The sequence below is a fragment of the Ovis aries genome, chromosome 12, assembly GCF_016772045.2.
Source record: "Ovis aries strain OAR_USU_Benz2616 breed Rambouillet chromosome 12, ARS-UI_Ramb_v3.0, whole genome shotgun sequence".
Taxonomy (NCBI): Eukaryota; Metazoa; Chordata; class Mammalia; order Artiodactyla; family Bovidae; genus Ovis; species Ovis aries.
The window spans coordinates 50,964,472-50,978,597 of record NC_056065.1 but is presented as its reverse complement, the minus strand read 5'-3'; the positions used below and the strand labels follow the sequence as shown (position 1 = coordinate 50,978,597).

The window sequence follows — 14,126 nt, the reverse complement described above, 5'->3', positions numbered from 1 at the left end:
ATATCAGGCATATATTGAGTATGTAAACAACTGTTAGTAGATGGTCAGACCAACAAAGACCAAACTAAGTATGTCTTGCTAAGTGCATTTCAGTGATTACTTATTTATTAAAATAGCCTGTGAAACCTACATACCAGGTTTATGAATAGGTTTATGTATATTTGTGAAGTTTTAATCATGAAAATTTTAAACTCACCCAGAGTAGAAGAAATAGCAAAATGAAACTTCCCTTACACCATACCAGATTTAAAAATCATCAGTGTTTTGCCACACTTGCTTTAACTGTCTCCATCTTTATTCTTTCCTGTTCTTGTTCCCTTTTTATCCTAAAGTGAATCCCTGGTGTTATTTCATTTCACACTATCTTAAAAGATCTGTACATACGAGTATTTTCCTGAGTAACCATGCTATATCATTCTAGCACATAACCAGTAATATCTTTTAAAACCCAGTTTATTTTCAGAATTGTTCAGTGGTCTCTAAATGCATCTTTAGAGTGGTTTAATTTGAAAAAATAATGTTTTAATGCTAAATTAGGTCAAAAGTCAGGTTAAAGACTCAGTAGCTTACATTTTGAGTTCTAACTGTATTAGAAAAATGAGCAACTTGTTTTTGTTTGATGGTTTAGATACAAGCCTTAAAGATGGCCTTTTCCATGAATTTAAGAAATTTGGAAAGGTGACTTCAGTGCAGATACATGGAACTTCAGAAGAGAGATATGGTCTGGTATTCTTTCGGCAGCAAGAGGACCAAGAAAAAGCGTTGACTGCATCAAAAGGAAAACTTTTCTTTGGCATGCAGATTGAAGTAACAGCATGGATAGGGCCGGGTAAGAGACAGTGACAGCTCTCTTAACACACGTTCAGTGTCTTCTGTTTTAAAGAGCTGTTGTTTATTAAGTTGTTGCTCAACTTAATAAAATAGATTGTTTTGGTTCAGAAGGCGTGAAGATTGTTTTTGTAAAAGGCAGTTCAGGCCCTTGTTGAATCCCCCCTCCCCCAAAGGATTGAATTGATTGAGATAAGGTGGTAGTTCCTAGGAGAATGACAACAGAATTAGAAAACAGACTACATCAATTTGAGGGACTAGTTAGACCAGTTTTGTTTCCATTATGCTCTGCACAAATTGGACCTGTTAGTCCAATTTCCATGACCTTGAAAGATAATGACAGATTGATTATATGCAGCCCGTTGAAAATTTCAAGGGGACATTATATTGCTCGAACCTACCTGTAAGACTTGTCTATTCTAAAGCAGGAAGTCTTGTCAGACATGACGTGGGTCAGTGTTCTTCCTGTTTCAGAACCACCTGCAGTGCTTGTTTGTAATGAAGATCTTTGATCCTACCCTCGCTTACTGGTTTAGAATTTGCATGCTCAAGTTTTTAAAACCCCTGATTTACTTGTGAGTAAATCTATAGAGGAATGAGCAGAAATGTTAACTTTATGCATTCGCATAATGTATGCGTAGGACAGTTGAACTTTAAGAGTGAGACTTTGAGTGGAATTTATAGGATAAACATAGCCCATTTTCTTGGAATATTCATTTTATTTGACAACTAAGAGGAAAAAAATAGAATTTCTCTGATAAGAATGTGTGTTATTTGTATATTAAAACAGGCACAGAGTTGTTAGAATGAAGACTATAAAATATGCTTAATTATGTGGTAAAACAGGAATTCAAAGGAATATTATCTTTTCAAAGGAATTGTTAATATAAGTTATGCCTTCCCATTCATTTCCTCCTCCGTGGAGTTTGAGATGTGCTGCCTTAACTTATACTGGGCTAAGGGCAGCTCAGGAGTTCTTATTTAACACATTTTAAACAGTCAGAACTGACTTTGAGGAATAATATTTAGAATGTCATATAACCTGTACAAGTTTTTAGAGCCATATATACATATGTAATTTTTAATTAGTGAGGCTCTAACTCAGGGGCATTATCAATAAGTGACCCTCTAATCTCCAAGTAGTGGGCTTAGCTTGAGATTTTTAGTGGGAAAAAAAAAACAGACAACATTTGGGGTCTTTCCTGGCAGTCCAGTGGTTAAAACTTTGTGCTTCCAGTGCAGGGGTCTCAGGTCCCATCCCTGGTCAGGAAACTAAGATCCCACATGCTGCACAGCATGACCAGAAGATTGAAAAAAAAAAAAATCAGTTTACCTAATTAGTTAACACCCAGGATGTTAACTGGGCTTTAACCACCAGCCACTGAAGATGTTGAGATGTTTTTTTAAGCTTCCCTGGTGTCTCAGACGGTTAAAAATCTGCCTGCGGTGCAGGAGACCCAGGTTTGATCCCTGGGTCAGGGAGATCTCCTGGAGAAGGGCATAGCAACCCATTCCAGTATTCTTGCTTGGAAAATCCCTTGCACAGAGAAGCCTGGCGGGCTACAGTCCGTGGGATCACAAAGAGTCAGACACTACCGAACCACCAGCACTTTTACTTTTATTTCATTGAAGATGTTGAGAAGTTGGATTGGTTCAAGCATAGCAAAGCCAAAGATACATTTCCCAAATGGGACAGCATTGAAAGATCAGTTGAATGCATTATTTGAAAGCTGTGTAAGGACATTTGGTTAGAATTAGCTGTTGGATGGTTGTCATAAATGTTTTATATTGAAATGTATGGAGCTGATTGCTTCCTTAGGTCAGAGACCACTTGGAATTAAAAATATCCAAGTCCAGGAAACTTAACTTTGCCGACAGACCTCTGGTGGCTTCAGACATTGTGCTTTTTTACTCCTCTGCTGCACAACATCACAATCCCCTCAACATTTCAGTGATGTGTAGGCAGTAAGAGTTAAAACTGGTCATGAAGGCTGAAAGACACACTCCGAAATTTTTACTGAGCTGTTTGGTGGAAATGAAGCCATTGTAGATTGTAATGGTTGCAAATCCTGCTTTCTCATTCTGATTCTGCTTTTTCTGTTTTTGACGGCACTAGGAGGCTTGGGAGATCTTAGTTCTCCCGATCAGGGGTTGAATCTGGACCACAGCAGTGAAAGCCTAGAATCCTGACCACTAGGCCACCAGGCCAAGGGAACTCCCCTGATTCTGCCTTTTAAAGTACAAATCTCAAGATGTGTCTGAATTATTTTTTTCTCCTAAGTGAAATATTTCTAAGTATGTACTCTCCTAGATAATTTTAAGACCTTGTTGAGTTTAAAATGAGACATATCCCCTGTGAAATAAGATGAAAATGTAGGTAAAGATAGGTGTAATGAGCACTGAGCAGTTTCTGGGTCCATCTGACTGAATATATACTCTCTGACTGAATATATACTCTCTGATGATTGGGTGAGATTAAGCTCTGCTACCGTTAGAGCTATTAAACTGGAATCTGGAGTGAGATGTATTCTGGCGTAGTTCACCCAGCAGCTCAGAAGTTGAGTCTTTTTAAAAAATCATTGTTGTTGTTGACATCATCAGTAATGTGGCTGGAGCTAATGAACACTTTGTTTTAGTCAAATTGATTAAATACTAACGTTTTTGGATGGCTTTGTTTTACATTAAAAAAGAGAGATATCATACAGGCCATATTCTGATTGTTATCCAGAAAATGTTGAAAGCCCCTAACTTGTTGTTCAGTCACTCAGTCGTGTCCCACTCTTTGTGACCCCATGGACTGTAGCCCGCCAGGCTCCCTGTGCGTGGAATTTTCCAGGCAAGAATACTGGAGTGAGTTGCCATTTCCTTCTCCAAGGGATCTTCCTGATCCAGGGATCAAACACACATAGAAGACAGATTCTTTACAATCTGACCCATGAGGAAAGCCCATCCCAAGTTAAATGGAACTTCAGAGAAAGCCCATGATTGAGTTAGACATTGAACCACGACTTTGATCATAAGAAAAAAAACCTTAAGAGTAATTTAACCTCTTTCTATTTGTCATTGGGTGCCATGCAACACCAAAAGAAGATATTTTGTAAGCGTTACTTCAGTCAGTTTTCATATAGTTACTATTCTTGTATCTAAAAATTGCTGTATTTAGATAATTGGGTATGACAAGCATAAAATGCTAAATATTTTACAAAATATTGAAAAGTAAATAAAACAAATAGTGAAACTGGACTATTTTTAGCTGAATTTTTAATGTTTATTTCAGATTTAAGGATTTCAGTTTTATAGTCTGCATTCAGAGCCTACTACATAATTTTTAAACCTAAGATTAGGCTTAAATAATTGCCGTTTTCCACTGGGGGTTAAAACCTATTTCTGTGATAGTGATTATCTTTTAAAACAAATCAACTGAAATGGAAATTCAGTCTACTTTTCTGTTTGAAAGGTCAAGGTATTAACTTTCTCTTAATTTTTTGGACATGTTTTTCTAGCCTCTATATTCTTCTTTTGCTTTGGAGCTGTTTCTGATGGTATATGTGATTTTTCAGATTACATGAAAATTAAGCCCTGTATAGCAGAGATTTGATTTCTTAAAGTAGATTTTCCCATGATATATGAGTAAACATTAAAACACTCTCTGCCCCTTCCCACTTACAGAAACGGAAAGTGAAAATGAATTTCGCCCCTTGGATGAACGGATAGATGAATTTCACCCCAAAGCAACAAGAACCCTTTTTATTGGTAACCTTGAAAAAACCACTACTTACCATGATCTTCGCAATATCTTCCAGCGCTTTGGAGAAATTGTGGTATGTTGTTTTTTTTTTTAAACAATGAAAACATTTTTAAATCTTTGTCATAAAACATACAGCATAAGTACAGCTTATATTTGGAAAAATGTATTTAGATGTTATAATGAATATTTTTCTCACTTGCCCTATGTGTTTTTAACTCCTGCTAAAAGATGATCTGGCAAAACTCATCAGGGACTGCTTTATGTGTGTGTATAAAAATATATAATTGTCTTTATTTACATATGTATTTTCCTTTCCACTTTTCTTATCTTTGTCCATTGGATGCTGTTTTAATGCCATCTTTAGTCCTGTGGGTTGAAAGAAAAATCTGGCCGAGAAAACAGAGCTGCAGATTAGTATATGATTGATTAGTATATGATTCTTTTTATTACAATGCACGTTAGAAGTACCTTGGGAATTATTGGAATGTGGTTGTCGTGCTGGAAGCTCGGTTCTGTTTTGAAGTTTTAATTAGAATCTGTTTAAATTATGCAAGTCATTGTTTGACTTAGAGATAGAAGGATTTTTCTGTTCTCCATGATTTAAGACTTGAGTCAAATTATAGTGAAAATAGTTTGGTTACAGTTTGTATCCTTAGATATACTGTATTGTGTTATGCTTGAAAAAATAGGAAAATTACTTCTGTCCTCCTAGACTTTCTCTAGGATATCACAGTTAATAATTGTGAAGAAAGTAATATATTTGGACTTTGGAGAGCAAAAAAAAAAATAGTTTAAGTAGAAACAGCTATTGTACATCTTTTAGGTTTGTGTATATGTGATGTCCATTTTTCCATTCTTACGTATACACTAATGCTCTAAGGAAAAGATTCTTAATATTTTTTAATGGCATAACCTAGTCTTGTGAATAAAATATTATTTGTGCTTGTGGCTGAACAAAACTTCATCTTTAGGGGCTTGAGAGAAGAAATTGAAGTGGTTGGCAGAAGTGAAGCAAAAACAGAGAAGCTATTCAGGGAGAGATACCAACAAAACATTCATCTTTCTTTTCTGATTATTTAACTTCTCTTATTTTTGTGAGGGTACTGTATCCTCTTAATTCCAGCTCTGCTGCCTACCTGGATGGGTGACTAGACGCTCAGTTACCTCTCTGGGCTACAGCTTCTTCTATCTTTAGATCACAGTCTGTTATTTATTTGTTTTTTGGCTTTGTGAGACTATGAATTGATAACATTTTCAAACATACTTTTATTTGAATGTAGCTGCTACCATAAATTTTAAAGGAGTATAAAAAGTTGAATTTGGGCATGTGGATATATTTTCATCACCGGGGTTGCTAAAAATGGAATGATTATTGTGTTTTAAGAGCTATGCTTGTCAATAAGGCGGACATGTCAGTATTCTATTTGCAGACTATTATCTTGTTTGCAGTTGCTCATGATTGTCACTGTTTTAATGACATACAAACCTTTGGAACATGGTCTGCTGCTTATTGATAACAGATTATGCTATAACAGAACCTTTTTAGTGAGTTAGCCCACCATCGTTCTTTGGGAAATATAAATGGAGCTATCCTGAGTTATTACATTTTATGTAATGATGAAAACAGCTTCCGTTTAACATTACTTAGAAAAATTTTGAGTATAAATTATTGCTTTTTTTTTAAGGACCCGTCAAACAGTTCTTTAAATGCATTACTCATTTTGCTCTGTTTCAGGTTTTGATTATTGGCTTGTGACCCTTAAGGAGGCTTAGATAATCACAATACATAATCTGCAATATATGGCCCAGCTCATTATTGTTTAAGTACAAGTTTTGCCATCCAAGTGTCTGGTTTCTCTGGACCATTTTCATGTGTAAGCCAGGTTTTTTCACTACCTCCTCTAAGTAGGCAGGACCAGAGTGTCAGATGTGACAGCAGGTTTTGAGCATTCCAAAGAAATGGGGATATTCCTTTATGTAGAGTGTTTCTTTAGTCCAGGGATGGTATTCTAATGCATCTTCACAGAGTAGTTCAGATATTTATATAGTCCATTCATTCTGGGTATGAGAGATTATTACCACATTTGTCAGTCACCAGGTTTGATTCAGTTAGATATACTAATAGAATGAAGCTTCTGATTCAGGATTGCATATTTTAAATCACTTTTTGAAAATTTGACTTCTTTATCATTGTTATTCTTCCCAGATGCTGTATTTTAAATGGCTTGCCCCTAATAAGGATTTTAGATATTGCAGAAGGGAATTATTTGTTAGGTTTTCATTAAATAGGCTACCTTTTACTTCTTATCATAAATTTCTCTTAACACAGGTATTATGGATTTAAAATTTTGAGTTTTGAGTTGCATTGCAGTTGCTCTTCTGCAAAGAGCTTCACGTGAGAAGAATTTCATGGTTTGTGACTACAAATGTTGTGTTAAATAGATTTTTAGGCTATTTACAGTTGCATTAAGATGTATAATTGTAACTAAGCAGGTGGTTTGGGAGGAATCTGATTGTTTTGAGAACCATGTAGCTCATATGGACTTGATTTATTCTGATTTATTTTTTATTGGCATATCACTAAGTGGTATCCATCCATTGTTTTTTTCAGGATATTGATATTAAGAAAGTAAATGGAGTCCCTCAGTATGCATTCTTGCAATACTGTGACATTGCCAGTGTTTGTAAGGCTATTAAGAAGATGGATGGGGAATACCTTGGAAATAATCGTCTCAAGGTAAAGGAATTTATATAAGTTACTGTGCTGTTAATATTTGCTGTGTTTTTTTCCTCAAGATTTGGAGATGTTTTGTTTTGGTATATATGATTATTTAAAATTGTAATAGTACAGTTAGATAACCATAAAGGTAATAAACTTCTTTGCATCCTTATCCTGTTATACTATAATCTGAATTAATACTCGCTTAGCCAGGCAGGATAAATTTTGTGTAAATTTTTGTTTGATTTTAACTTGATTCCCACTTGAAGTGGTGGTTTGATAAGATTCCTACAGAATACCAGTTTTTTCACAGTTTTTGTTGTTGAATAATTGGTGGCTTAACTAATAGAAATTTTGCCTTTTGTATTCAGCTGGGCTTTGGAAAGAGCATGCCTACAAACTGTGTGTGGTTAGACGGGCTTTCTTCAAATGTGTCAGATCAGTATTTAACGCGACATTTTTGCCGATATGGGCCTGTGGTAAAGGTAAGTGGGAGGCTTGGGTATGTGGCTTTAAGTCACTACTGACTTCCTTTCTTTTGGTATACTATCCTTGCAGACCCAGTTTCTAGTGCTGACTTTTCTTTAGTAACTCATACATTAAAATTCTCTTTTTTCCAAAATTTGATGTAGAAGAGCACTTGCTTATGATACATTTTGAAAAAACTATATCGAACCCATCAAAATGATTAATTTTGGAACCAGTCTGCAAAATACTGTTAAATAGACTGTTGCTTAGGGATTTCTATAATTTTATCTCATTAAAATTAGTCTGATTATATAATTATTCACATTCACACGTATATGTAATTAGACTTGATTTTTTTAAAAATGATTTTAAAAAACACTCATACAACAGAATATTCATCCAACCAATGTTTGTTGTGTAACCTTCACCAACATAACAGGAAAAGGGTTTCTGGACCCCATTCCATGTGAAGGTAAAGATTTTAACTTCTTAAAAGTAGATTTTATGTTGTGGGAGGTGTGTTGCATAACTTTGACATTTCTTTAAGTGTAGCTTTTGTTGTATGGAGAAACAGTTTTTTGGTCTGGTGGTTTTTTGTCAGTACTTACTTTAATATAGGACAGTACTCAGTCAACGTGGAAAAAGAATACAGAAAAACAAAAACAATATACCTCATGCCACAATATCCACAAATCTAAACAGTTCCTATGACATTTTGTTGTGTTTTTACTATAACATGCATCATCAGGAAAAACAAACTTTTTTCTGGAATAAAAAAAATATATGTTTATTCTTGGCAATGTGTTAGTGACTTAGGATTTTGTTGGGACTAGCACAGAATTTTGTTTAGACTGATGTTGTTTTGTTTTACAGGTGGTGTTTGATCGCTTAAAAGGCATGGCCCTGGTTCTTTATAATGAAATTGAATATGCACAAGCAGCTGTAAAAGAGACCAAGGGGAGGAAAATCGGTGGGAATAAAATAAAGGTGTGCAGAATGACTTTAAGCAGAACCAAAACAAAATCATGTTTGGATCCCAACCTGTTAATGATTGGCATTTTGTTGGCTTACAGCACATCTAGTATATGTCCTCAGTTTTCAAGAGCGATATTACATTGTTTACATTTGGCTACTTCCAGTGGTCATGTATGGATGTGAGAGTTGGACTATGAAGAAAGCTGAGCACCAAAGAATTGATGCTTTTGAACTGTGGCGTTGGAGAAGAAAGACTCTTGAGAGTCCCTTGGACTGCAGGGAGATCCAACCGGTCCGTTCTGAAGGAGATCAGCCCTGGGATTTGTTTGGAAGGAATGATGCTGAAGCTGAAACTCCAGTACTTTGGCCACCTCATGCGAAGAGTTGACTCATTGGAAAAGACTCTGATGCTGGGAGGGATTGGGGGCAGGAGGAGAAGGGGACGACAGAGGATGAGATGGCTGGATGGCATCACTGACTCGATGGACATGAGTTTGAGTGAATGGAGTTGGTGATGGACAGGGAGGCCTGGCGTGCTGCGATTCATTGGGTTGCAAAGAGTCACGACTGAGCGACTGAACTGAACTGAACTGAACTGAAGGACACAAGAGTCCTTTAAAAGGTTACCACAGAACCTTCCCTAAAAATCCTCATTCGAGGAAGTGTGCTTCCCTACACCCTGGGTTCCTGGTGCTCACGAGTGAGCTCTCAGTGTAGGCTGCACTCCCAGGAGCTCCAAGAGTCAGTCCAGCTTCTTGAATGATCCTCTCGATCTTTTTTCCTCTTCTCTTAAAGAGTGGGTAATCACTGAAAGTATGATCTTTTGTCTAAGTATTTTTATTTAAAAACTTTTGTTCATAAGAGTTTCAAGGAATTTATGCACTTAATAACTCTGATGGTTAGATTAAAATCAGTCTTTTTAAAATAAGATCGATAGATGGTGAATATTATGCTTTAGTGACTTGGAGGCCCCACTGAGTAAAGTTTAAATGTTCTTCCATATTTTATGTTCTGACTGTGGTTCCAGCAAATTTATGCACAAGATGATGATGTTGTTTAGTTGTCATCATATCCAGCTCTTTGCAACCCCATGGACTGCAGCATGCCAGGCTTCCCTGTCCTTCCCTGTCTGCCAGAGTTTGCTCAAACTCATGTCCATTGAGTCGGTGATACTATCCAACCATCTCATCCTCTGTTGCCCTTTCTCCTTCTGCCTTCAGTCTTTCCCAGCATCAAGATCTTTACAACTAGTCGGCTCTTTGCATCAGGTGGCCAAAGTACTGGAGCTTCTGCATCAGTCCTTCCAATGAATATTCAGGGTTGGTTTCCTTTTGGATTGATTGGTTTAATCTCCTTGCTGTCCAAGGTACTCTCATCCAGCACCACAGTTCGAAAGCATCAATTCTTCAGTGCTCAGCTTTCTTTATAGTCCAACTCTCACATCCATACATGACTACTGGAAAAACCATAGCTTTGACTAGAGGACCTTTGTCTGCAAAGTGATGTCTCTGCTTTTTAATACGCTGTCTATGTTTGTCATAGCTTTTCTTCCAAGGAGCAAGCGTCTTTTAATTTCATGGCTGCAGTCACCATCTGCAGTGATTTTGGAGCCCAAGAAAATAACGTCTGTCACTGTTTTCATTTTTTCCCATCTATTTGCCATGAAGTGATAGGACCAGATGCCATGATCTTATTAGTTTTTTGAATGTTGGGTTGTAAGCCTGTTTTTTTCACAAGATATTACTAGATTTAGTTGGTCTGATTATTTAACTGATGGCCTAGAATCCTGATAGGTATGTTTCCATTTTTGATTTTGCTTTCTCTACTTCTTCAGGATTGGGTTCTGAAACTTTAAATTATAATTCTTTATCAAGATTTCTGTAGAATTTGAGAATTTTCAAGTTAAAAAAATACAGAGTTATGAGGACTATTTCACTTAAATGAAATTTAAGTTACGTTTTCTTGAAATTTATCCAGAAGAAGAATTTTCAACTTTGGTAACACTTTCCATCATTGAAATCTGAAAGTTGCATTAAACACCTGCTATTCATTTTTTTTTTAAAGGTGGATTTTGCAAATCGAGAAAGTCAGCTGGCATTTTATCACTGTATGGAAAAATCTGGTCAAGATATTAGAGACTTTTATGAAATGTTATTGGAAAGAAGGTATGTATTTTCAACCTATCAGCATAGCTTGAATTTTAAAATTTCTAGTACATAAAATTTAGACGAGATTAAGTTCTGTTTTTCATCCCTTATTGCTACTCTCATTCCTCCCAAACTTATTCCTTTTATTATCCCCACGTATGGAAACACATTAAAAATGGATTTCTCATGTAGCTCATGGGAGTTGGGTTAACCTTATCTACATTTTCTCCCTGAGAATACTCATTAAAAGAGTTACTCCTTTCCAGATTATAACTTTATGTATAAATCATCATGCCTTACACATTTAAATTAAACATGTCGAAATGCATTATAGACTATTAAATGCCCAGTGTATTTAGTAATGACAGCATCCAAGTTGTCACCATGTATGAGCTCATAGAATTAATTGAAAGAACAAAGAACTTTCAAAAGACTATCAAGAGCTTTGTTTTATATTCTGATCTCTTAAATAATTTGTGAATCAGAAAGCCAAAGTTGTATAAATTAATAACTTTAGCTATGTAGAAAGTAAACAATCCTTGGGAATTCCCTGGCCTTCCAGTGGAAGGACTTGCTGCTTTCACTGCCATGGACCTGGTTTCAATCCCTGATCAGGGAAGTAAGATCCCACAAGCCACATGGCACGGCAAAAAATAAAGTAAACCTTGCTTATCTTTGTTAATGTTTTCAGTCATGGTTATGTGGTATTTGATATTTTTTCTGCTGCTTGTGGGAATTGTAGGAACCATTACAGTTCACAGTCATTTAAGGTGTCACCATCTAAATCAGGCTAATGCTTAAAATTGCATCAGAACTGATGATTAATTCTTTTTGAGACAACATTTATCAAAACACCCTGACAATGTCAGTAGGTTCTTCACAAGCTGATCACATTTGAAAATGGAAGCTATCTTCCATATGATAAAGCTGTTTGTCCAAACTTGCCTCTGTGATTAAGTCTCCTGGAATGTTTCTACTAGATCTCCACCCCTGTAGATATGTGTTAGACAAAAGACTATTTGAGAAATGCCTTTAGACACTCAAGTTCAAGTATAAAAGGGCTCTGTGACAAGGATTGAGGCAAATCCTGATCATGCTCCCAGAAACCTATCAAGTGCATTCCCTTTTTATTGCCTCCTCTTGCTACTTCATTTTTGTTTAAATCAAAGAAGGTATATATTTCTTTTTCAATTACTCATGGTGTTTAGTGTAATGGTCGTTAACTACTTGAGCGGTTTTTTAATGAAAAATGTCCGCTACAGCCAAATTTCCCAAAGGGTGAACTTCTAAGGTGTCAGTGGTTTTTCCACTAGTGGATTGGAATCCACGTTCTAAATTTTTCTGTGTGTGAGAGAGAAAGAGAATGAACTTATGTATGAACATAGTCTACATATCCTCTACAGGGAGGATTCTCCATCCTCCCCACCCCGACCCCCGCAATCTGAAGTCATTGTTAATACTTTAAGTGCTTATAGGAACTCTTAGCCGTAAGTGAGTGGAATACGTGTTGATGATCTAGTGGCACTTGAGACATAAAACTTTCATTAAAATTCTCTGTGTGTATGTTCAATATTTTTAGAGAACAGTGTCTTACAAGGGTTGGATAATGTTATATCGGTGTTAATTTTTGAATATTACCACTCAAATTAATTCATTTTACTGATGATCTGGCTCTGGCTTTGTTCTTTGGTTATTTATCCCTGTTGAATGGAGTTTATCTCTAAAGTAGGAAGCATGAGGGTGTAGGACTTCACTGTGACCCAGTTTTGCCTCATTTGGTTTCAGATGGTAGTGTTTTTAGAATGCATTCCTTTCAGTAGAGCTTAAGAATCTTTGCCTTTTCCATAGAGTGGAAGGAAGTCATGCCACTCAATAGTTGATGAATAGTGGGGGGAAGAAATGCTTTACCCCCTAATGACAGTTCAGCTCAAGAAAGCAAGCGATGACTCAAGTTTCGTAGGGCTCTGCAGTTTAAAAGTATTTCTTTTATTCCCTTAAATACAGTGTCAGGGAAATAGTGCTGTGACTCTTCTCATGTGTTACCTATGGTAGGAACTGATGATCAGATGACTTTGCTGATAAGGTCACAGGCTCCTAAGCGATTGGGCTGGAAATAAACCCAGTGCATTTAGTTTACCTGCTAGTGCATTGAGTCTTACAGGTTGCCAGAGTGATTCTCAGCACAAATTTATGGAGTCACATTATGCTTTAGATGAATTTCTCACCTACTTATGGTAGTTTGGATATTTTGTAGTCATGGGAACAGCATTCTCTGAAAACCTGACCTTTCAAAGTCCCTCTGGGTCCTGCCAGAGCCTTTTGTACATAGTGCTAGTGTGCAGTTTTTTTGTCTCTTGCTAGAGTTCCTTGATGGCAGGAACACTCATTTCTTTTGCGTACAAAATCGTCATTTATTAAACTGAACAGTGTAGCACTAATGTTTACGTATATACCTTTGACTTCTGTGACTTTTTTCTTTCACATTTTGGACATAGTTTTAGTTTGCTTATTTTAGAAAATACCTGGAAGCCATTTTTAAACCTACTTTTAATGCAGGCAGTAAACTTACAGCCATTCTTGATGTCTTAACCACTTTATATTAGAAAGCTTAGGGAATTCCCTGGTGGTCAGTGGTGAGGACTCTGCACTTTCATTGCCAGGGGCTTGAGTTCAATCCTTGGTCAGGGAACTAAGATCCTGTAAGCCATGGTGTGATCAAAGGAAAAAAGGAAGCTTATAGTGTGTTGGTAAAGCGTCTGCCTACAATGCGGGAGACCCGGGTTCAGTCCCTGGGTCAGGAAGATCCCCTGGAGAAGGAAATGGCAACCCACTCCAGTATTCTTGCCTGGAAAATCCCATGGACAGAAGAGCCTGGTAGGCTACAGTCCATGGGGTCGGAAAGAGTCGGACACAACTGAGCGACTTTCTTTCTTTTATAGTGTGTTCTCCTTTACATGTGAAAGTGATGCTTCTTTGGAGTTTGTATTTATGGTGATAATGAGTTAAGTCAGCCTAATTTTTCAAAATGGCTGGCCAGTATTGAGGCAGAGAATCTGATTCCTATGGAATTGTAGAGGGATCATCTTGAGTTGGTCATCCTATTAAATGAAATATCATAGATGTGTCATAAATGATTCTCTTTGAAATGATAAAGTTCAGTATAAATGCATATAATAAGGTGCTATTGATGCTTCCAGTGTTGAATGCTAAGTCTAGATGCTTCATTTGCTCTTGAAAATGG

General features: G+C 36.6%; 1 protein-coding gene across 5 annotated transcripts in view; it reads left to right on the top strand.

Annotated features, from left to right (window-relative positions):
- The window catches only part of SPEN (spen family transcriptional repressor), an 88,105-nt gene that overhangs the window by 61,268 nt on the left and 12,711 nt on the right, over positions 1-14,126 (top strand). For 2 of the 5 annotated variants that reach the window (XM_042257427.2, XM_027975859.3), the window contains 6 exons: positions 629-829; positions 4,498-4,649; positions 7,188-7,313; positions 7,667-7,780; positions 8,637-8,750; positions 10,803-10,903. In XM_042257427.2, coding sequence (XP_042113361.1) covers positions 629-829; positions 4,498-4,649; positions 7,188-7,313; positions 7,667-7,780; positions 8,637-8,750; positions 10,803-10,903 — 808 coding nt within the window. Of the gene's footprint in view, positions 1-628; positions 830-4,497; positions 4,650-6,332; positions 6,451-7,187; positions 7,314-7,666; positions 7,781-8,636; positions 8,751-10,802; positions 10,904-14,126 lie in introns of those variants that run through there. The other 3 variants (XM_060396580.1, XM_027975860.3, XM_027975861.3) reach the window with 2 other exon arrangements.